Source organism: Corythoichthys intestinalis, chromosome 2 (assembly GCF_030265065.1).
Source record: "Corythoichthys intestinalis isolate RoL2023-P3 chromosome 2, ASM3026506v1, whole genome shotgun sequence".
Taxonomy (NCBI): Eukaryota; Metazoa; Chordata; class Actinopteri; order Syngnathiformes; family Syngnathidae; genus Corythoichthys; species Corythoichthys intestinalis.
Window position 1 is genome coordinate 43,321,713 of NC_080396.1, and position 23,961 is coordinate 43,345,673.

A 23,961-nucleotide genomic window follows, 5' to 3' on the forward strand; every position below is an offset into this window, starting at 1 on the left:
AACAATAGACTAGCTGCTTCAGCATTGAGTTATATCAAATAATATACAACACCTAACAAATTTGTACAGTGTTTGCATCTGATATCCCAGTTAGCAATTTCAAATACCATTTTTGACTATAAGCTGCACTCACCATATTTTACAAGGAAACAGCATTTATTTATATACTGTATAAGCCTCACTGGACCACAAATCTCCATATTGAGTTATGTGATGTTTACATTGAAAGACAAGCAACTCCTTATCCTGTAAAAATCCACTCTGGACAATATTCTGTAGGTTTTAAAGTGCAAGGGACAGTAGCAGAGGAGTCTGAAAATAACAGGTTTTTTACAAATCTACATTGGCTCTGTCCTATCTCGGTTGAGTTCAGCGCTTAATCTCTTGTGAAGGAGCTCAAGATATACTGCTCAAAAACACAGACATCAGTATTCCACTTTTTTGACAAGTTAACATACATAGGAAAGGGACATTATCTAAACACTGAAATAATGTAATACTATAGCGCTGTGGTCCCTTAATTTTGAGCAATCTACAGTATATTGTTTAGATGAAATTTTGGACATACAGTAGATAAATCTTCCCTTTGATTACACATGCACATTTATACGCAATGATATGCAGGTGACGGATGTTTAGCTTCTTTGGTTCACCAAAAATGTGAATGTTTCATTTACACCTGTTCACCAAAAATGTGAATGTTTCATTTACACCTGTTGTACATATTCGATTGTGGATATCCCAAAACACAATTCACCTCTCAGTAATGAAAAATACTTTGGTCAAATTTTATTCAAATAGAGTACAAAATGTCATGTAAAAGTACATACGCACAGAAATACAAGGCGAGTGAATGCTCAGAGCCTGAGCAAATACCTTCACAGTGTTCAGAACTAGTGCTCTGGTGTGTATTTGTTCATCTTAGTAATTTTTACACAAATGAGGAATGTCATGTTTTCAGAAATGGTCAGCATTACAGACTTCGGTACATTGCACTGGTCGAGTTGAGAATGCATCTTTCTCCTCACTGAGCTTTCCCACCAGGTCAAGTAGTAAAAGTACATTGGAAGCCTATTCCAGTTTTTGTGTGCCAGCTCGCATCACTTGTCCTCAGTGCTAGTATAGCACAAACACAGCTGGTCCTTCCCAAGCAGAATGAGAGGATCTCCATGGCAATGCCAAGTTAACGACTGAACCTGGAAAGCACCTGTAAGGTGAAAAACACAAGGTAAGAAACAATGTAAGTCATCTGAGGAAATTTGGCACTGGCATGCTTTTGCCTGTTGACAGTTAAAACTATGGGGCATATTATATTTGTAAGTATTATATCCTTTGAATGCAATGATTAGACACTGTGGATGCTAACAGACAAGCATTTGAAATTAAAGAAACAATATGTTAGATTTGGAGTTCAATTATTCGTTAAATGGCCCCAATATTTCAATAGACATTATAGAAACTTTTTTTTTTTAAAAAGATGGTACTTCGAACACGGTTCTAATGGTTAAGAGGTTGTTCTTTCCACACAGGATAGAATTGCAATAACTCATTAGTACTCCATATGATTGTAGAAGTATCCAAAAAGAGTCACAATCATAACTTCGTAAGGATTCCAATTCCATAAGAGTACATCGTTATTCTGCCACTTATTCTACAGAGTAGATTTGCATGGTATCGGAATTCTTGTATATGATCACATCATTTTTCTTTGATGGGTTTCAAGTTTTTGACTGTCGTTCTACATTTCAGTTTACATTGCAGGTTAATTCGGATTTCTTTCCCCATATGCGACATGTATCGTCTTTTTTCATGCAGTGTGAAAAGTCCAATCCTAATTTTTTCCCACATATGACCTCATTCGTATGTGGATAAAAATCCTATCTGACACCTCCGTAGGCTGAACGCATGAATGTGACCGATACGTCAATGACAAGTGAAATACGTCACAACTGTTCAACATAACGGACTTTAACGAGCAATGGTGGACGAAGGTGTAAAGATTACTTTTTCCATCTTGATACCTCACGTGAAGCTATCAGGTTAAAAACGTTTTGCTCTGGTAGCATAAAATCCTGAAATTTGCCATAAAAGCGTGACGACTGAGACCTCCTGAAGGGACCATATTTACCCCCGTAAGCACTGCGACACTGGACGTGTCACAGTGTGCATGTGTTTGACTTCACGAACGCATTTCCTTCACACTGTGAATCACGTATCTAAGTGCAACATGAAGGATTACACATACTAAAAAACTTAATAAACAAAAGTTCTGCATTGGGAATCACACCTTAGATGTATTTTTGTAGTATATGCACCGTGGGGTACTGTACTTTCTAAGCTTTCAGATTTCTCAGACGCTATGAGAAGCTGTGATGTTTAAAAAAAAAAAAAAACATTTAATGCTGCTGTAGGATGTGTTCTTTTTTTCGTAAATCTGACAACATCCAATTACAAATGACCGTCACAATTACCATCATTGGGGACTTGAACAGAGACGCAACCTGCTGGGGTCCACAGATAAACTTTGGTGTTGCCAGTGCATATCGCCAGTCGTGAGCGTCTTGGATCCCATTGGAAGCAGCGCACGGCTGACGTCTGCTCGAGCACAGCCTCAAGGCTCATCTTCTGCATGTCCCACACCCAGATGACACTACCCATGTTATCTGCAGTCAACAAGTACAGACCCAGAAGCATCTTGAAAACGTTATTTGGGCTGTGAAATGCTCAATGCTAGTAATTACATACAAAGTACACAACATAAGGGAAACATGATGCCTGACCGTTTTTGGTGGCTAAGTAGCGACTGTCTGAGCTGAAGGCCAATATAGAGACACCAATCTTGGGGTTTGCTCTGTCTGGATCTGGTCTGACCACAGGCACTTGAACTGGAGGAGCGTGGATCTCATCTGGAGGGGAAGAGAAGCACACGGTGAATACAGTTTTACTAAACCACAAAAGTTGCTAAGCCAAGCAAATAAAATATAACACTATTATTGTTGTTCAGAACATGGCAAACTTTGACATACATTTGCTCTGACTGGTTAAGAGAGTCGAGTCCATTGTTAAGTTGTGTAGAGACAGTTCTTCAGTCCCAATGCCAACAGCTGACTTCTTCTCCACTTCCTTGTACACAGCCTTGAAACACAACAAGTAGCTTTGGTTATTGTTGAGATCCTTTGTTTAATGCTATTGCCAGTGGGGGAAAATACATACAATGTTGGTGTTGTTGATGGTTGCTGGATGTTCAAACTGTGCAATCTTCTTCCATGTGATGTGATTAAGGATGCGTACCTGCAAATTTTTAACATTTTATATGACAATACTACTTTTGACATTCAAACTTTGTAGTAGATATTGATGCAAAAACACTTAATTGCAAGGTTTTACTGTGATATTTGAAATGTGCGTCCATACGTTTTCATCATAGCTGCCAATTGCCAGGAATTGACTGCTGGGGCTCCAGGTCACACACTTGACACCCAGCGACCACTCATAGGCACTGTAGGTTGACAGCAACCGGCCATCCAGAGAATACAGCAACACCTTGTACTGCCAAAATGACACGTACATGAAGAGATGGGATGGTGAGTTTAACGGTTACATTTTTACTCTCAATAATTAAGTCAGTTACCAGAACAGACAGGGAGTAAAATAGAACACAGAACAGACACAGAACAGAGAACAGCGTAAAAACATAAGTACAGAGAACTCTTACCAAACTGTGGTTAGGCCTCCATTCTTAGATAAGCTTGCGTTTTATTAAAAGCTTAGCTTCTATTTGTGCATCGATACGCAATTAGAAACCACGTTGCAGTCTTCTTTTGACTAACTAAAAAGTGACTTCTCTTATTGAATATATGAAAGCTTGAGGTTGTGTAATAGAGTCAATAATTCCGTGCTTGTATTTTTCTGAAACGAAATACAGTACTTCGGCCAGCCTTTATATTCAGCGTCAAGCCCAATTTTAACACATTTTCCAAAGTGTCACTATGCGTTAAAGTAAGTTAACATGCCTCCTTAAAAGTGTTGTTTTCGTCAACAATGACATGAAATTATTTCGTCAACAAACACTTTTTTTCATGACGATGACGAGACGCTAACAAGCTAAAAACGTGTTTTGGGAGACTAAACCATAACGAGACGTATGCCAGTTTTTGACGAGACGAAAATGCGCAATAGTTTCCGTCACAGTTCACAATGTGCGACATTTTATATGTAGTTAGCCTGCATCAAAGCACTGTGTGGTTGTGTCACTTGGGACGTGCTGTGCCCCCACCTTCCCAACTTACCAGTGTGTCATCTCCAGTCTTTGTGCAGGCTTGCACACACGGTAAGATATTTTTTCTTGGCCAGAGAGAATATGCAGTGTTGCTTTAGCCTTTAAAGTGATGAGTGATCATCACACACTAAATGTCTCATAGCGTTAGCAAAGCATTCACGTTCGCATTAGGTTAATGCTCGTGCGAGCATTCTCTAGACTCTCGGACAATCTATTTTTACACACTGTTCGTGGTGTCAGAGTTGCTATAATTTATTGAAAATGATGTACTGTATTCCTGCTGAGTGTGTATAATCACCAAGCTGGCGTTGTCCTTGTACACACTACGATATGTGCTTGCCTGTCAATGTTCATTCGAAATAGTTGGAAACCTTTATTTATTTGAGATTTTTTTTTAATTTTACAGATGAAAACAATTCGATAAAAACAAAACGATAAAAATTAGATAAAATTAGTCTTGCGTTTTCATCAACAAAAACTAGAGGAAGACAAATACATTTTGAGATGACTAAAATATGACTAGGACTAATAAGTATTATCGTCCTAAAGACTAAGACAAAAATTAAAAGGGCTGCCAAAAACAACACCGCTTCTTACACCACCACATAAGTGCTGCATGCACAGTGCATGACCCACGGATTTTCACTATTCGCATGAAAGCACATAAATTTTACACTATGACTATCATACTATTATACTATTAGTGCAAGTTTGGCAAGAGAGTTTCCCCGAGAGTCCCTATTGAGGACTTTACCTCCAGACAGCTGTCCCACACAGCCAGGACACAACCATTGGGAGACCACTCTAACCCCGCGAGGTCCTGCGTCTCAGTTTCAAAATGCTGTAAAACAAACTCATCATCACTGCATGTTTACACTTTAAACAATCGAGACAGCAATAGAGACTGAGAAAGGCATTAACTTGCATAATACTAATCACGTAATCGCATAATACTTACCCCCCAGTTTAATTTGTCAAATGGTGGAAAATGGCAAGGAAACGTACCCTGAGCAAGTGCCAGTCATCACATACGAAAAGGCAAACGTAGTCTTTGCAGTCACGCCGTTCAGCCAAAGCCATATAGCAGCCATCTCTGCTGAAATCAATACCTATGGGTAAGAATGAATTGGACAACATGCTAATCAAATAACAATGAGTGGGAATCAAACATAACTGGAAATTAACTAAAACATCATAATTTATACTTTCTGAATATGTAAAGTGCGATTTCCTGTGTATTTTATCTGTTGTTATGACACTTAAAAGTGGCTTAACATGGATATTTATTTATGGCACTAGAGAGGCGATGCGCAGGTTGTGCAAGGACACGAACGATGACAGTCACACACACAATCATTTTTACCCACGTTGATGACAGGCTTGATATGAAAGCAAGCCCTATTTACTGAAAGGGGCACAGCTGTCTTCAGAGACACGTACAGTTTGTATACATAGCCCAGGACTGGTCACAAGGTAAAGAATGAGAGTGATTCATTGACTTGCCGCTAACCCTGTCTTCGGGTGTTTGTGGTAATACAAACAGTAGACACTGAAAAGTGCAAGCATTTCATTAAAACAGGAATATTATCATACTCACCCTTGAGACAAGCTTTGGGATTCTTGATATAAGACACAGCTTTGGTGCACAGGGACCACACAGTGATTCTCAGCTGTCAAGACATCACAGGAAGCAAAAGCTCATAACTGTGGCTCATCTTCTCTGTAAAATTCAGTTGTAAACATGCCAAATGGCATTTAAAGAAATCCAGACTTATGATGAACTTTAAAAATCCAACAATGCCTTGCGTAAAAAATAAAAAATAAAAAATGTCTACCAGTTACAGAAATATGAACATCAAAATAAACAAATGATTTTTCAAAAATTAAAATAGAGAGGACTAGACTGTGCATGGCATAGAACATATAAACCAAGTCTGAGACAGTCTGACATATTTGGAACAAAACAAATAAACCTGGCATGCGTTTTACATTTGGCAATGCTTGAAGCTTTCGTCACGGCATCTAAACATACATTTGAACTGAGCCAGCGCTGTCACCAAAGTGGCCTGAAATGTCCACCCTGTTTATCGAAGACATCCAGCTGTGAGGAATTTCCAATAAAACCTCACTGCACACATTCTGAACATCTCCTCAGACATGGTGCCATGGCAACAAATACCAATATTGAGCAAATATAAGCATACTTAAGTCCACCACATATTACTTCAGCAATGTATCCATTTTTTGAAATAAGGCTTTTGAGCCACAACGTGACAAGTGGCTTTGTGTAATTTTCTATTTTCCCCAAAAAAAAAAAAACATGAATAAAGGACTTGAAACACCGCTAAAAAGCTCCAAAATAAATATATTCGTGACAACAATCACTTAATAAAGTACCTATCCGACTGCCCGCATTGCACTTCTCACAACAAAGATTCCTTTTGCATTCAATGTCATATTGTTGGCTGGCAAAATATTCATCCTTATCTTAAATTGAGTTTTTATGACAAATGAGTGACGGAGTTTGAAACATCACAGCAATTTTTTTGTCTCGACTTCAAAAACACCTTGACATTATGGCACATACGAGTTTATTGCTGAAGAAGGGGTTCCAGAACTGATAGGGTTGTGAAGCTATCTTGAGAAATAATTAACTTATTCTATTTTACTACAATTTGAAGACATTTTAATAAGATTTTTTAAAGGGGATTACAAAAACATTGCCTGTATCTTTAATCCATCATTCCATCATTCGATTTTCAAAATTCTTGGTGTGTTGCAGTTGATCAGTTGGTCATTCTACCCAGACATTTGTAAAAGAAAGCTGGTCAAGTTGCTAATTTTAAAGATTTTTGAAACATCTCCACAGTGCCTTAAATCAGGGACAGAATGCTCGAAGATGACTAGATAAGGAGATCTAATAGCAGAAGCTACATGAAATAAAGCATGTCAGCAATTCCAAATTTGTGCCTGGGCAAGCGACTGGAAACGGGCAAGTGCAATTGCTGCCATATAGGCCGATCTGTCAGCAGCAGATTTCAAAGCAGGCATTCCACAAAGGAGGCCATCTCAAACCAATATAGCCGATTTCTCTTGTTACAGCCGCATGATTCTAACAAGGAACCAGAGCCTCTTCAAGCCAACATATACACAAGATATGGATAAGCTAATGTCATCATGCCTGTGTCAGCACTTTAGTGGTGCCAAGTTAGATGCTAGCAAAGTTCCAGATATACAAAAGAACGCTAATCCAAACCTGACTACTTAAAAGCAATGGCATGCAGACTTCAGTGATGCCATTGACTGCATTTTGGCACCTCTCAGCAGATAAAGGTGAATTTATGGGAATGGATGATTATAATTTTACAAGAGCCAGAGATAAATGTTTATAATGCGATACACGATGCTGTCTTGTAATACACGGGCTCAGGTCCAGTGTGTTCATTTGCTGCCAGACCTCCCAGTTCTAATGGTTTGGGATGTCTATTTACCGTCAATGGCAGCAAATGAGTTAAACTACCTCAATGGGAGTTAAAAGCCAACATTGAAGATTTGCTTAAAAAGCAAACTCAAAGTGCAGTTGTTGTGTACCTTATTTTAGAAAAAACAAGTGGCCATCTAAAACATTTACCGGTATTCCATTTCAAATGGAATTCCAATTTAATGATAAGGCATTTCAGAACAGCACATTAAACAAAACATAACATTGTCTCAAGAAAATTAGCCATTTAGTCATAATTCCCCATTTGCCAAAATTCCCCCAAAGAATTTCTAATGTTATGAAAACTTTGCCAGGGTATGTAAATTTTGGCCATAACTGCAATCGAAATAAAAAGACAGCCATGTAAAATACACACACACACACACACACGGCTAAGCTGATTTACCATCACATAGTCAGACAGACAAACGCATACACGGACACGATCCACACCACAAGCAGCTGTCTCTACTAAACAAGTTATTATAGCTGGCTGTTTATGAGTGGCACTGAAACTCAAGCCTGACACAAACACCCGTCTGGCACAGTCTTAATGAAAGCTTGCTTTGGGGTGAAGGTAAGTTCAGCGGGCATGTTGTTAAGGTAGTAGCAAATGCCACTTTGTCTCCATTAAATTCATTTCCAAACTCAGCGACAAAATGATGGTCTGTAAATAGACAATAATCAGACTGTTATGATTACATTCTGGACAGTGATAGAACTGGCAGAGGGTACTTGTGTAAACAAACTTCTGTGTAAAGGGCGAGAAATATTGTGACAGCCAAATACAGTGCCCGCCATAATTATTGGCACCCCAGGCTTCAACTGGGACCGTGTGCTTTGGTCAGATGAGACCAAGATTGAGCTTTTTGGAACCAAACACTCTAAGTGGGTCTGGCGTGCCACGAAAGATGCGCATGCTGAAAAGCACCTCATACCCACTGTGAAGTATGGGGGTGGGTCACTGATGCTGTGGGGCTGTTTCGCTTTCAAAGGCCCTGGGAACCTCGTTAGGGTGCATGGCATCATGAATGCTTTGAAATCCCAGGACATTTTAAATCAAACTCAGTTGCCCTCTGCCCGAAAGCTGAAGATGGGTCGTCACTGAGTCTTTCAGCAAGACAATGACCCTAAACATATGACCAAATCTACACAGAAATGGTTCACCAGACACAAAATCAAAACAAAGAAAAAAAGACAAAAAATCATGGCCATCTCAGTCCACAGACCTTGTTTTGTTGGCAAAAGGGGGTTGTACAAAGTATTAAAACCAGGGGTGCTAATAATTGTGACACACATTTTATGTGAGATTTTTTCCCCAATGAATAAATGCACTTGTATTGAAGGTTGGATTTTTCTCTTTTTTTCCACTAAGGTCCCATATTATTTGAATTTTAAAAAATTATTAGAAGCTAAAAAACACATCTTAACCAGGGGTGCCAATAATTATGGAGGGCACTGTACATGTACATCCCCAAATGGTGACATCTGGGTGACATTCGCTCTAATACATCACATATCCCAAATAGTCACAGTGTGCCCTGCCCAATTAAGGGCCCTTTCAAAAATGCAGCCTCATTTTCCAACCACAAAATTAAAAAGGTGGAAAAATTATATTATGGTCGAATATTGGCAGCTGTGGCGGCCAGAATCATCCTATTAAAATAACTGGAAAATAAAAGTAAAAACTGCTTCTTTCACTGTCAATTTTATTGTAGACTGTTTTTACTGAAATCATGGTAGATAAAATGTAATATTGTATACAGTGGGGCAAATAAGTATTTAGTCAACCACTAATTGTGCAAGTTCTCCCACTTGAAAATATTAGAGAGGCCTGTAATTGTCAACATCACCTCAACCATGAGAGAGAATGTGGAAAAAAAAAACAGAAAATCACATTGTTTCATTTTTAAAGAATTTATTTGCAAATCATGGTGGAAAATAAGTATTTGGTCAAAACCAAAAGTTCATCGCAATACTTTGTTATGTACCCTTTGTTGGCAATAATGGAGGCCAAACGTTTTCTGTACCTCTTCACAAGCTTTTCACACACTGTTGCTGGTATTTTGACCCATTCCTCCACGCAGATCTCCTCTAGAGCAGTGGTGTTTTGGGGCTGTCGTTGGGCAACACTGACTTTCAACTCCCTCCATAGATTTTCTATGGGGTTGAGATCTGGAGACTGGCTAGGCCACTCCAGGACCTTGAAATGCTTCTTATGAAGCCACTCCTTTGTTGCCCTGGCTGTGTATTTGGGATCATTGTCATGCTGAAAGACCCAGCCACGTCGCATCTTCAATGCCTTTGCTGATGGAAGGAGATTTTCACTCAAAATCTCTCGATACATGGCCCCATTCATTCTTTCCTTTACACAGATCAGTCGTCCTGGTCCCTTTGCAGAAAAACAGCCCCAAAGCATGATGTTTCCACCCCCATGCTTCACAGTGGATATGGTGTTCTTCGGATGCAATTCAGTATTCTTTCTCCTTCAAACCCGAGAACCTGTGTTTCGACCAAAAAGTTCTATTTTGGTTTCATCTGACCATAACACATTCTCTCAGTCCTCTTCTGGATCATTCAAATGCTCTCTAGCGAACCGCAGACGGGCCTGGACGTGTACTTTCTTCAGCAGGGGGACATGTCTGACAGTGCAGGATTTGAGTCCCTGGCGGCCCATTGTGTTACTGATAGTAGCCTTTATACTGTGGTCCACGCTCTCTGTAGGTCATTCACTAGGTCCCCCCGTGTGGTTCTGGGATTTTTGCTCACCGTTCTTGTTATCATTTTGATGCCACGGGGTGAGCTCTTGCATGGAGCCCCAGATCAAGGGAGATTATCAGTGGTCTTGTATGTCTTCCATTTTCTAATAATTGCTTCCATAGTTGATTTCTTTACACCAAGCGTTTTACCTATTGCAGATTCAGTCTTCCCAGCCTGGTGCAGGTCTACAATTTTGTCTCTGGTGTCCTTCGACAGCTCTTTGGTCTTGGTCATAGTGGAGTTTGGAGTGTGAATGACTGAGATTGTGGACAGGTGTCTTTTATACCGATAATGAGTTAAAACAAGTACCATTAATACAGGTAATGAGTGGAGCCTCGTTAGACCTTGTTAGAAGAAGTTAGACCTCTTTGACAGCCAGAAATCCTGCTTGTTTGTTGGTGACCAAATACTTATTTTCCACTCTAATTTGGAAATAAATTCTTTAAAAATCAAACAATGTGATTTTCTGTTTTTTTTCCACATTCTGTCTCTCATGGTTGAGGTTTACCCATGTTGACAATTACAGGCCTCTCTAATCTTTTCAAGTAGGAGAACTTGCACAATTGGTGGATGACTAAATACTTATTTGCCCCACTGTATAAATGCATTTTTTTTAAACATACTTTGGGGGGAAAAGTGAAAAAACATGTCTTATATGTATCTCCTTCCAATGCTAAATCTGAATACATGAACACATTTACTGCATTGATGTTCGAACTATGATTGTGGCTCTGAAGACTTTGATACATTGTACTCAATAATTCAAACAATGAAAACATTTCAAAAATACAAATAACACCTTAATACTTATTTGCCACACTGTATATATATTTTTTACGTTGTGATATTTATATATGTAATTGGTTTTGATGGTGGGGGCATCACTCCCTTTTCTTATTGTCACTCCTCTAAACTGGGATTTGACCACACTGAATACTAGTTGACGGTGACGAGCACCAGGTTGGAGGAAAGTGTTGTGCGCAAAGAAGTTTAGGAAAACCAACTGGCATCAGTGACTACACTGTACTGTTGTCTCAGTAGTCAGCACGCTCAACTGCCACAGTAATGATGTGAATTCCAACCATGAATGGAGAGGTGGGATGATGAGAAAGGAAGTCTAGGGATGTCACCACCTCAGTTAGATGACTTACACATTAATCCTTTTTCTACAGTTATTTGCTGTAAAACAAGTTAAAATGTAGTTCTTTTTACAATAGTTTGTTGTTAATTTGACAGTAGACAGTTTACTTTTCCCCCCCGTTTACTTAAATTATCTGACAACCCCAGCTGTCAGTATTTTACTGTGAATGCAACTTTTTTTCTACAACCATTTTATTTAATCATGTATGTATTTATTTATTTTTCAAACAGTGTGTAGTAGAGCTGGGAATCTTTGGGCACCTAACGATTCGATTACGATTCAGAGGCTCCGATTCGATTATAAAATGATTATTGATTCACCCCCCTCCTTTTTTTTTTTTTTTTTTTTTTTAAATGTTTTGTACATTAGTTCCAAAATTGTTCAAAAATACTCTCAGGCTAAACCAAACTACTATTTCAGTATCAAGTTAACATTTAGCAGTAAAAAAATATACAAAAATAACAGTAAATAAAAAACTCCAGTCCACATTCTGTATGAGCAGCTTTAAACTACATTCAATTAATTTAATGTTGTGAATCAACCGTTAAAGTTAAAATTGGGCCCGTTATTCCATAATTTCCCTTTTGTCTACTTTTGACATGTGAAAGTTTTAAAACTATTTTAAAGATAGATTCAAGTCAATATTTTACCGATTTAGGAGTATTTTAGGTAAAAAGTTAATTAGGTTTGCTTGGAAGATTCGCTACAACAGCCTTGCAGGGAAGTGTACTGCTTTAAGAGTGCGGCCGTTTACTAACGCCCGCATCTAGCTTTTTGTATATGTGCTGCAGCTTTTCGGCAGCAGTCAGGTATGTTGTTGTGTTTTTTTATCTCGTGGCATGAGTTGAGCTAGAGCTGTGAGTTGAGCATTGGCATTACCCGAGGGGCCGGGTAATGAGAAGCATGATGTTTAGCTACTCTCGGTCCGTTCCTCATTGTCCTGAAATCTCGTGGCATGAGTTGAGCTAGAGCTGTGAGTTGAGCATTGGCATTACCCGAGGGGCCGGGTAATGAGAAGCATGATGTTTAGCTACTCTCGGTCCGTTCCTCATTGTCCCGAAGACCGTGCGGCGCGCTGAGTGTGTTGTACTTCCGCTTTACTTGGCATATTTCAATAATCAGAATTTGGATGTTTGTGAATCGTTCTCGAATCTTCCATGGCCGAATCACGAATAATCTAAGAATCGGAAATTTTGCACACCTCTAGTGTGTAGTGGTACACTTTAGGCAGGGTTCAATAGGTTCCACTCCCATCTGTGCATGTAAAGCACCTGTCTGTGAAAGGACTTGCATTCTTTTGATTTAAAAAAATACAAAGGACAGATACTTTCTGCCATTGAGTGGTGAATACACTCCACAAATGTCTATTTGAGGTAGTATTCATCAAACCTATGAAAGAAAAATAGCATATGTATAAACAAGTATTTCATACACCCATTGGCAGTGTATCAAATACTCGTTCTCCCCATTGAGTAGTGAATACACTCCACAAATGTCTATTTGAGGTAGTATTGATCAAACCTATGAAAGAAAAATAGCATTTGTATAAAATATGTTAAGAAAATATTGATGTGACATGATATATGGAGATTTTATGCATTTTGGCAGCAGCGTATTTTTTGTCAATATTTTGTCTCCTGCTCTTTGTTTTTTCACAGTTGGAAGATCCAGACATACACCAAGTAGGCATGCCACAAACGCGTGCGTCCTCTGCGCTCGTTAGCCCGCCAGAAGGAGTTGTGTGTTGGCCCATGACACCTGTCAAGTGATTCCCGGAGTCAGGCTCAACATGACAGAAGCAGCCTTCATTATATGCCACTCAGCCCAAGGGTAGCAGCTCAAACTCATCATTCACACAATACACGACTACAACAAAGAGGACACGAAACAGCCTTCGGAAGATTCAGGTTGGAATGAAAAAAATTTTTGCCACCTTCATTATTTGAAGGCAAACTTAGCTGTTGACTCAGTAAAAATTCTGGGCAAAACTTTTTTTCTGTCTCTGGAATCATTAAGTCGACCCTGACAGCTAGCTAGAAATACTAGTGCAATTAGTTTGGTAAGTATGGTCTGAGGGCTCTCTCTAGTGGTATGCATCATTACGCCAAGAACAGTTCAATAGTAAACATTTTTAGCTTAAAAAAAGGTTAATAGATCCTTGGAATTACTGCATTTTTTAAAAAATATTTCAGAAGCACTTTTTTTTCACCTTTATGTGGATTTAAGTAGTATTTATTAAAATATTTTACTATACTCAAGCACTGTGAAAATGTTTAAACTGCAAGTTACACTTACAATATTATATAGGTTTCCTGCAGGTTTCTTCAAGTTAAATGTAAGACTTTTTAAGACCTAATTAAGACCATTTTCTAAAAATTTAATAACTATTCCATAGCCATATTGACAAAAATTAACACAAATTCATGGATTTTGTTTTTCTATTTTTCGAATGTGGAATGTGTGCAGGATGTAAGAATGCAGCATATTGAGTAGGGGGGCTGCAGCACTAGCAGTTGGCTAGTGTTAGCTGCTGTCGCTTATCTTACATTAGCAGCTTGCTGGCTGGCTTTAGCTTCTGTCTCTTCAGGCTTGTGAGCAGCTGGCTGGCTTAAACAGGCAGATTGAAAAACGCCAGCAATGGAGGGAGTTTGTTTCTTTCCTCTCATGGTGGTTGTGTGCATGAATGATTTTGCATGGGACTCTAGCGCCTTCATGCCGATTGTACCAGCTGATTTTTTTTTTGTATGCGATGCAAAAAGTCTCGAACACACTGCTATCCACTGATTTGAGCCAAAGGCAAAAGGATTGTTTCCTCAACCACCCTTCGTTGAATTCACATTTCCCATCACTCTAATATGAAATGTATGGCGAAGTGTAAAAAAAAATAAATAAAAATTGCATCTGATGAGTAAAGTATAGAGCATGACATTTTGTCAGGACTCCCACCGTGTCAAGGGATTCACACGTAGTTTTATTAATTTATTAATAATTTATTAATGATGGGGACAAGAAGTAAACGAAGGGCAACTGGAGCGCGCTGGAGCGGGAGTGACATCGATCTGTATAATAACAGTCATCTTTTTCAGCTGGTCGCACTGCACACGAAATTCAAGAAGCAGCCATATTTGTAGTCAGCTTTCAGTGAATCAACGCTGTTTTGACTTGGGTCAGCAAATCAAAAGAACTACACAATATCCCAAAATCCATCAATGCTTACAATCTACGGTTTTGACCCGGGGCTACGTTGCGTTCTCAATGCTTGGCTCCTCCGCCCCGTTTAGTTATTTAGGCTATGTTATTTAATCAATATGACAAATGACACTTTTGAGAATAAATTAGACTAATAAGACATACATCATACATTTTAAGACCCAGATATCGAAATTCAACACTTTTTCAAGACTTTTTAAGATATTATTTACGAATTCATAAATTCAATGCTTTTAAGACTTTTGAAGACCCGCGGGAACCCTGTTATAACATAAAAAACAATCATCACGCATATAATTTCAAAATCTCAAATCATCTCACCCACTCACATGAATAAAAATTCTTCCATTATGCCCCTCCCCCAACCTTGAATGTACTTTTTTGAACATGTAAAATTGTAAATGAATACAACAATACAACAATACAAACAACATAAAATAAGATATATAATTTTTTGCCAAATGTTTTTTTGCTCCATTGGAATGGATATTGTGCTGATCCTTTTGGTGTGTTCACCTTAACCATGGAAAGACGTACATGGCGAGATGGAAAAAGAATATATGCTTTTGAGTATCTTTATACAAAGTATTATCTGCATGCTATGTGTACGCCGATGTTTTTTTTTTTGCCCGTCCGTAGCATTTCACATTGTTTGTTGGTATTAAGCTAAGCAGACTTCCTTAAGGCAGAGAAGTGTGGTTTCTTTAAATACGGAATGATAATTTTCTTCATTTTGCATTTAGTTTGGCAATAAACTTGAACCTATGTGCCAATAAATAGGTTGAACCCTAGAAGTTGTAGAATTCACCACCAATGTACAGCACTCCCATTTCAAGTTTTAAGCTTGCAACTCAAAACAAACAAAATTGGACATACAATAGATCATAAGTTTAAATTAAGAAATATGTGCAACGGGTCACTCCTATCTCAATGCATCACTGTGTACTTAGGGAATAACTGTCTCATGATGACCACTTACACTGCTGGCCAAAAGTATTGGCACCCCTGCAATTCTGTCAGAAAATGATTGCAATTACAAACACTTTGGTAGTAATATCTTCATTTACTTTGCTTGCAATGAAAAAACACGAACAAAAATGAGGGAAAAAAATGATAATCATTTTACACAAAACTCCAAAAATGGGCCAGACAAATGTATTGGCACACTTTGAAAAATAATGTGATGCTTCTCTAATTTGTGCAATTAAAAGCACCTGTTACTTACCTGTGGCATATAACAGATGGTGCCAATAACTAAATATCACTTACACCCAGTTAAAATGGATTAAAGTTTACTCAAACTCTGTCCTGTGTCCTTGTGTGTACCACATTGAGTATGGAGAAAAGAAAGAAGACCATAGAACTGTCTGAGGACTTGAGAAGCAAAATCGTGAGGAAGCATGGGCAATCTCAAGGCTACAAGTCCATCTACAAAGACCTAAATGTTCCTGTGTCTAACGTGCGCAATGTCATCAATAAGTGTAAAGCCCATAACACTGTGGCTAACTTCCCTAAACGTGGACTGAAAAGAAAAATTGACGAGAGATTACAACGAAAGATGGATTTTGGATGGTGGCGAAAGAACCTCGACTAACAGCCAAACAAATTCAAGCTTTCCTGCAGTCCGAGGGTACAACAGTGTCAACACGTACTATCCGTTGGCGTCTGGATGAAAAGGGACTCTATGGTAGGATACCCAGGAAGACCCCACTTCTGACCCAGAGACATAAAAAAGCCAGGCTGGAGTTTGCCTAAACTTACCTGAAAAAAGCCAAAAACTTTTTGGAAGAATGTTCTCTGGTCAGATGAGACAAAACTAGACTTTTTGGGAAAAGGCATCAACATAGAGTTTACAGGAAAAAAGTGAGGCCTTTAAAGAAAAGAACACAGTCCCCACAGTCAAACATGGCAGAGGTTCCCTGATGTTTTGGGGTTGCTTTTGGACTGCTTGACCGTGTGCATGGCATTATGAAGTCTGAAGATTACCAACAGATTTTGCGCATAATGTAGTGTGAGAAAGCTGGGTCTTCCTCAGAGGTCATGGGTCTTCCAGCAGGACAATGACCCAAAACACGTTTCAAAAAGCACTAGAAAATTGTTTGTGAGAAGGCACTGGAGACTCCTAAAGTGGCCAGCAATGAGTCCAGACCTGAATCCTATAGAACGCCTGTGGAGCGTTCTGAAAATGGCAGTTTGGAGAAGGCATCCTTCAAATCTCAGAGACCTGGAGCAGTTGGCCACAGAAGAATGGTCTCAAACTCCAGCAGAGCATTGTAAGAAACTCAGTGATGGATACTCGAAGCGGTTGTTCGCAGTTATTTTGTCAAAAGTTTGTGCCACCAAGTATTAGACTGAGGGTGCCAATACTTTTGTCCGGCCCATTTTTGGAGATTTGCGTAAAATGATCATGATTTATTTATTTTTTTCATTCTCTTTTTTTTTTTTTTTTTTCATTACAAGCAAATAAATGAAGATATTACTTCCAAAGTATTTGTAATTGCAATCATTTTCTGGGAGAAATTCAGCATTATCTGACAAAATTGGAGGGGGGCCAATTCTTTGGTCCAGCAGTGTAGGTCTAACGTGTTTTTTTTTTTTTTAATGTTGGTCAGTATAGAGCAGGGGTCGGCAACCTATGACACGAGTGTCAGCACTGGCACGCAAAGGGTTGACCAGTGACACGCTAGCGCATGGGGAAAAAAAAAAAAAAAACGCCTTTTTACCTGAAATTTTGAAATTTTCAGTTGCGCGCCCTATTATTTAGGGGCTTTACGGAAGCGCTCCTCCTACCCCACTCTGCCTCTGCTCCTTGCATGCTAACAGAGAGACATGCTGTAACTAGCCACAGAAACACAGGCGCGCGATAAATGAATGTTGGCAACTCCTCCTGCAGAAAAATCTCGGCCTTTACAGCCAGCGTGGACAGATGAGTGGGGCTTTGTGCGAAAAAATAACCGTCCAGTTTGTGCATTATGCCTCGAGAGTGTTGTGTGTCGCACAACAAGTTTCGTTATGAGACAAAACATGAAAATTCATTCAAGGATGAGTCTGACAAGGCGGAGACATTAAAATGCGCTGTGTCCAGTTACAGCAAACAAAAACAGACCGGTGAAAACCTTTGTTACTGCTAAAAACACTGCCACCGAAGCAAGCTATCAATTTGCTCATTGCACTGCAAAGCACGGAAAACAGTTTACCGATGGCGAATATATCAAAGAGGCGATCTTGTCGAGCTCAGAGGTTTTGTTTGATGGCTTGCCTAACAAAGACACAATCAAAAAATAGAATAAAAGACATCCCTGTGTCAGCCAGGACAGTTGAACAGCGAGTGGAGGAGCTGGCAGAAAGCATGAGAGCCCAGGGCCAGGGATCACATTAAGGTAGGCATCTTTTATATTTGTAATATAAAATCTAAAATTGTGCATATAATTAACTGTTTAAGTTGCTAGTGAAAAAGACAAAATGCAAGAGTCAGCTGTTCTGACTTTGCAGGTTAAAAGAGCCCGCTCTGTACTGTATTTTCTACAATATGCACTTCTTTTTTAGTTAATTGAAAAAGAAGAATGGTAGTTATACGATTTCAATGTATGTCCATGTTGTTTTCTTTGGAGTAAAATTACATCTCTGTTGGATATAAAAATTTGGATGTCCATCATTAATCTTGGTGTGGCACACTGATTGACAAGAAAATTTGAAAGTGGCACTCCACACCAAAAAGGTTACCGACACTTGGTATAGAGGTACTTGGGAGTATTTTTAAGTGGTTATGGGTGTAAAGGTTGTGAAAACCATAGTGTAAATGTGACAGTATCACGAGATAAATCTGGAAAAGCCAGAGGATTATCCTAATGCAATTAAAGTTCACCAGTATCCAAACCCTTGGTGCAAGCAATATTGAGAATTATTTGTAATTTCAATGGCTTCATGGATATGCAAATGCAAAACCAAACACATGTCACTTCCATAATCTCACATTTGGATTATGCCAGACCAGCACGAAGCAAAAATGTTCTAGAGGCAAAGAGAGCCATGTATAACAGGATGCTAACAGGAGTGGGGCTATGAAATCAGGCTGAATACATGCAGCAGGTGGGGGGTTGAATGGGGTGTTAAGGCTCTGGTGTCTGGCTATTTTTAAGACCCCTCCTTTACTTGTGGGCCAGCAACAGTGGAAATCAGACAAGCATATGCATAAACACACTTGCATGCGTAAGAATGCTTGCCCGCCAGCACGCACCAACTTCGCACTTACATGGAACTCAGTGGTGTTGAGAATATGACGTCCGTCTGGGCTCCAGCGGGAAGCAACCAGTCCGATTGAGCCCTCATCGATTTTACAGTGCCAGTCAGGTTGCTCTAGTGACCACACCTGAGAAGACAGGGACAGGGACGGCAGGATAAACATTAGTAATGAAATCCCGTACAGGCCTACTGAAGCTTCCTTAACTTCAGTTCCAGAGTAAAAACCACTCGTGCAAGAGACAATGAAAGACTGGCGATGGCTCCCCCTTCAAAGGTAAGATAATGTGCTGTATAATTACAAAAAATTGAACCACTCATGTTCTTTATTAGAAACATTAGTATGTTTTTTTTACATACTAATCTTTTAGTAACTTTTTTTCTTGTTTCAAGTGTGGCTCTATCCTCTGTTTGTATTCAGAAATCTAATACAATGTGTATTATGTATGCAACCGGTCAGAGTGAAAGCACAGAGAGCTTTTTATGGCTCAAAATGTATACTTCTTACACTTCTTATACAAAGATTTTAAATTAGGAAATTACCCATCATTGTCAAATACTGAATACATATACAAAATAATAACGTTTAACTAACATGTAAAAGAGAACAAGAACAAACTAAACTACACACTTTCTCCACCAAAATGGGCGATTAACAACAGAGATCAACTCGCGACAACGAGTCTGCTCACAATATCCCCGTCAGCTGTCAAACTTTTTTTTTTTTTTTTGATACTGGTTGTGGAACTTTTCTGACACAGTCAATTTCACATTTCAACACATAAATGCAAGCATAATCTTCAAGATTATTCATATAAAATGCATCTCACAGCCTACCTGTACCAGTCCTCTCTTGTACATTGCACACAAAATGAACTGAGAATCAGACGACCATTCCATTTGAGATATCTGGTCCAGACATGTATACAGGTGCAGGATCTGCAGCGTGCTCACATCTCGTACAACCAACTTATACTGCACGCAGGTAGCCTGCAAGAAAACACGTTGTTAAAAAGAACTCACTTTCCCAACGATGCCAGTTAATATAGCACATTAAAGTTTACCAAATGTTTTCCATCTGGAGAAACTTTACATAGTTGATTGGATTGCTTGAAGACCTCTGAGAAATTCATGTTGGCAATTCACTATAGACAAAAAATTGTTTTTAAATTATTAATCATAGTGCCACCCGAATGAGTTTCATTGAAGTCGCATAGCGTCCTTGTCTGGCGGGGTAATTCCCAATTTCAACACGAGATGGAGACACATGTAAAAAAAAAAAAAAAGTAAGGTACACATTTTACACCACAAAATGACTTTAGAAGTAAGCACAAACAAAATATATTGAGCTGTATCTACTGCTCTGCAGCCCAAGATTCTATTAGGGTTAGGGTTAGCATTTATTTTGGCACTGCCCTTCAGTTTTGGTCCAACTTTTGTAAGTTTCTTATAAGTCACATCGATAACAGATTTATTTTGGGAAGAATGTATTGTTTTTTGAAGATAACCTGCTCAAGTCAGATGCTGTATATCTTACTGATTTCACAATTATTATGGCCAAATTTAAAATTATTATTATATTTTTATTATTATTATTATTATAACATTCCTTGAATAAGAAGGCAATCAAGACTAATAATGCATGTACTGTATTGGTGTATTTCTGTAAAAAAAATTTTAACCCCTAGAGTTATGTTTCGTACTTTTTCTCTGTAGGTACAGTGGGGAGAACAAGTATTTGATACACTGCCGATTTTGCTGGTTTTCCTACTTGCAAAGCATGTAGAGGTCTGTAATTTGTATCTTAAGTTCTCTTCAACTGTGAGGAACGGAATCTAATACAAAAAAACTGAAAATCATGTTGCATGATTTTTAAATAATACATTTGCATTTAATTGCATGAAATAAGTATTTGATACATCACAAAAATCGAACTTAATATTTGGTACAGAAACCTTTGTTTGCTATTACAGATACCAAACGTTTCCTGTAGTCCTTGACAAGGTTTGCACACACTGCAGCAGGGATTTTGGCCCACTCCTCCATGCAGATCTTCTCCAGAGCCTTCAGGTTTCGGGGCTGCTGCCGGGCAACACGGACTTTCAGCTCCCTCCATAGATTTTCTATCGGGTTCAGATCTGGTGACTGTCTAGGCCACTCCAGGACCTTAAGATGCTTCTTAGGGAGCCACTCTTTAGTTGCCTTGGCTGTGTGCTTTGGGTCGTTGTCATGCTGGAAGACCCAGCCACGACCCGTCTTCAGGGCTTTCACTGAAGGAAGGAGGTTGTCAGCCAAGATCTGGGGATACATAGCCCCATCCATCATCCCCTCAATACAGTGCAGTCATCCTGTACCCTTGGCAGAGAAGCAGCCCCAAAATATTATGTTTCCTCCTCCATGTTTCACGGTTGGGATGGTGTTCTTAGGGTTGTACTCATCCTTCTTTTTCCTCCAAACACGACGAGCTGAGTTTAGACCAAAAAGTTCAATTTTGGTCTCATCTGACCACATGACCTTCTCCCATTGCTCCTCTGGATCATCCAGATGGTCAGTGGCAAACTTCAGACGTGTCTGGACATGCACTGGCTATAGCAGCGGGACCTTGCGTGCGCTGTAGGATTTTAATCCATGACGGCGTAATGTGTTTCCGATGGTTTTCTTCGAGACTGTGGTTCCAGCTCTCTTCAGGTCATTGACCAGGTCCTGCTGTGTAGTTGTGGGCTGATCCCTCACCTTCCTCATGATCAGTGATGCCCCACGAGGTGAGATCTTGCATGGAGCCCCAGAACGAGGCAGATTGACCGTCAACTTGCACTTCTTCCATTTTCTAATAATCGCTCCAACAGTTGTTGCCTTCTCACCAAGCTGCTTGCTTATTTTCCTGCAGCCCATCCCAGCCTTGTGCAGGTCTATTATTTTATCCCTGATGTCCTTACACAGCTCTTTGGTCTTGGCCATTGTGGAGAGGTTGGAGTTTGTTTGTTTGAGCATGTGAACAGGTGTCTTTTATACAGGTAACAAGTTCAAACAGGTGCAGTTACTTCCGGTAATGAGTGGAGAACAGGAGGGGTTCTTAAAAAGAACTAAGAGCCGAAATATTTACTAGTTGGTAATGTATCAAATACTTATTTCATGCAGGTAAATACAAATTTGTTATTTAAAAATTATACAATGTGATTTTTCTGGATTTTCGTATTAGATTAGAATTATGATACAAATTATAGACCTCAACATGGCTTGCAAGTGGGAAAACCAGCAAAATCGGCAGTGTATCAAATACTTGTTCTCCCCACTGTATATGTCTGTATGTATGTATATATGTATGTTGATCTGCATTATTCAAGTATTAATAAACATCGATTTAAAACAACAACAACAACAAAACAAAATGAGAAATTAGGCTTTGACGTCATAAATTAAATAAACCAAAAATGACTTCGTTCGTAATCGGAAGAAATCTGCATGTTGCTAACTTGTTAGCTACTGAAGATAAAAGTTGAGTACGAGTGCCCTGAAACTAATTTGTACCGCAACTGCATTTTACCTTCTGTTTTGGCCAAAGTATTTGAGAAGACACTGGCAGATTGACAGCTAACATGTCGCTAACGGTTCAACGACAAATTCACCGCTATCGTAACACGTTACTTGCGTCACAGAACGTATATTGCTTACCTTAGCTATTTTTAAAACAAAGGTGGGAACATGGTTGATTACAATGGGGACGGTCAAGCGTCGTGTGGAGTTTCGAAAAGTTAAACTCATTGAATGTCATTAGCACAGTGCAACAATAACAGGAGCTGGTTTGTTTGTGTGAGTGGTTTACGACACTGTAGCAGTGACCAATCAGCGTATCGTTCTTTATCTTTTGCATTCTGGGAAATGTAGTTTCAACTTCCTGTCTTATTTATTCGCAAAGCTCTTCACTTATCATGCGCGTGTCAGTCAAATCAATGTATATTTTCCTTCTTAGTTATTTTAAGTGTTACTTCAGGCTAGTAATATTCAGAAGTAAAGCATTGATATGGTTCTTTTTTGAATGTTTTTCCATAAGTTTATTTTTTTTAAATGTTACTATTTCCCTTATCGTGAATCATTTACGTTGTTTATACAACACTTGGAAGCCCTTCACGAAAAACATACAAAAAGCATCCACCTGCGAAAAGAGGTTTTCCCGCTTGTGTGCGCCCAAAACGCGCTGCTTACCACCTCCCTTCTTCCCTTTGCTCAAGACCCTCAGCAAAGCTCACGCTTCTTAGAGCTGCATGCAAATCATCTTCCCTGTCCTTATCACTTTCGCCATTTTCTTTCACCAAAAAGTCAATCTTCTTCTCAAAGTTTACAGTTAGGTCGATTTTTTGTTGTTGATTTTGTTAATGCTGCTTTATGGAGGCACAGTCTCTTGACATGTTCAGCAATAAACAGGTGGACTCTGGACACAACAAAATTCATTTTGGATTGGGATAATAATATTTTTCAGGTAGGTCCATTTTATTTATTTTCGTTTAGCTGCAATAATGTAGGCGTAACATATATTTTTTTTTATATGTACACAAAGGTTTTACAGTGCAGGCCTACAGCTTTTGTCGGAGTCGGAATCTTTTCTCGTGCAGAATTGTCTCTGCCCGAAGATTTGCTGTCTTAAGTGATTCTGCATTAATTCCAGTTTGTTTGATTCAACAAGCATTATCAATCTGATTTATTTCGACATGTTTTTTGCCCAACAATCACAAAATTAAATGTTTAAAAGAACAGTATATTTTAACTGCATGTTTATTCTAATTCTTCACTTGCATCTATAAGGCTAAAGCCGTCATTGATGCTTTCATACCATCATATCTAAATGTTTCTGTT

At 39.0% G+C, this 23,961-nt stretch overlaps 1 protein-coding gene across 4 annotated transcripts; it reads right to left on the reverse strand.

Annotated features, from left to right (window-relative positions):
- Nucleotides 1-370: 370 nt before the first annotated feature.
- Nucleotides 371-22,927, reverse strand: wrap73 (WD repeat containing, antisense to TP73). 4 transcript variants are annotated; one of them, XR_009061781.1, is made up of 13 exons: nt 22,783-22,921; nt 19,948-20,100; nt 19,124-19,240; nt 5,877-5,949; nt 5,285-5,388; nt 5,034-5,120; nt 3,415-3,549; nt 3,214-3,291; nt 3,027-3,135; nt 2,781-2,906; nt 2,472-2,663; nt 714-1,207; nt 373-679 (listed from the first exon to the last, which is right to left on the reverse strand). XR_009061781.1 is itself a non-coding variant. In XM_057826390.1 (13 exons), the coding sequence occupies exons 2-13, from the start codon at nt 20,241-20,243 to the stop codon at nt 1,101-1,103; spliced, it is 1,350 nt and encodes a 449-aa protein (XP_057682373.1). In that variant the 5' UTR covers nt 20,244-20,336; nt 22,783-22,921; the 3' UTR covers nt 376-1,100. The 4 variants fall into 4 exon arrangements, 3 of the variants coding, with proteins under 3 accessions (XP_057682352.1, XP_057682373.1, XP_057682364.1); XM_057826390.1 differs by adding an exon at nt 20,175-20,336 and having other exon boundaries at nt 376-1,207; XM_057826381.1 differs by adding an exon at nt 20,175-20,255 and having other exon boundaries at nt 383-1,207; nt 22,783-22,927.
- Between the last annotated feature and the right edge of the window lie 1,034 nt (nt 22,928-23,961).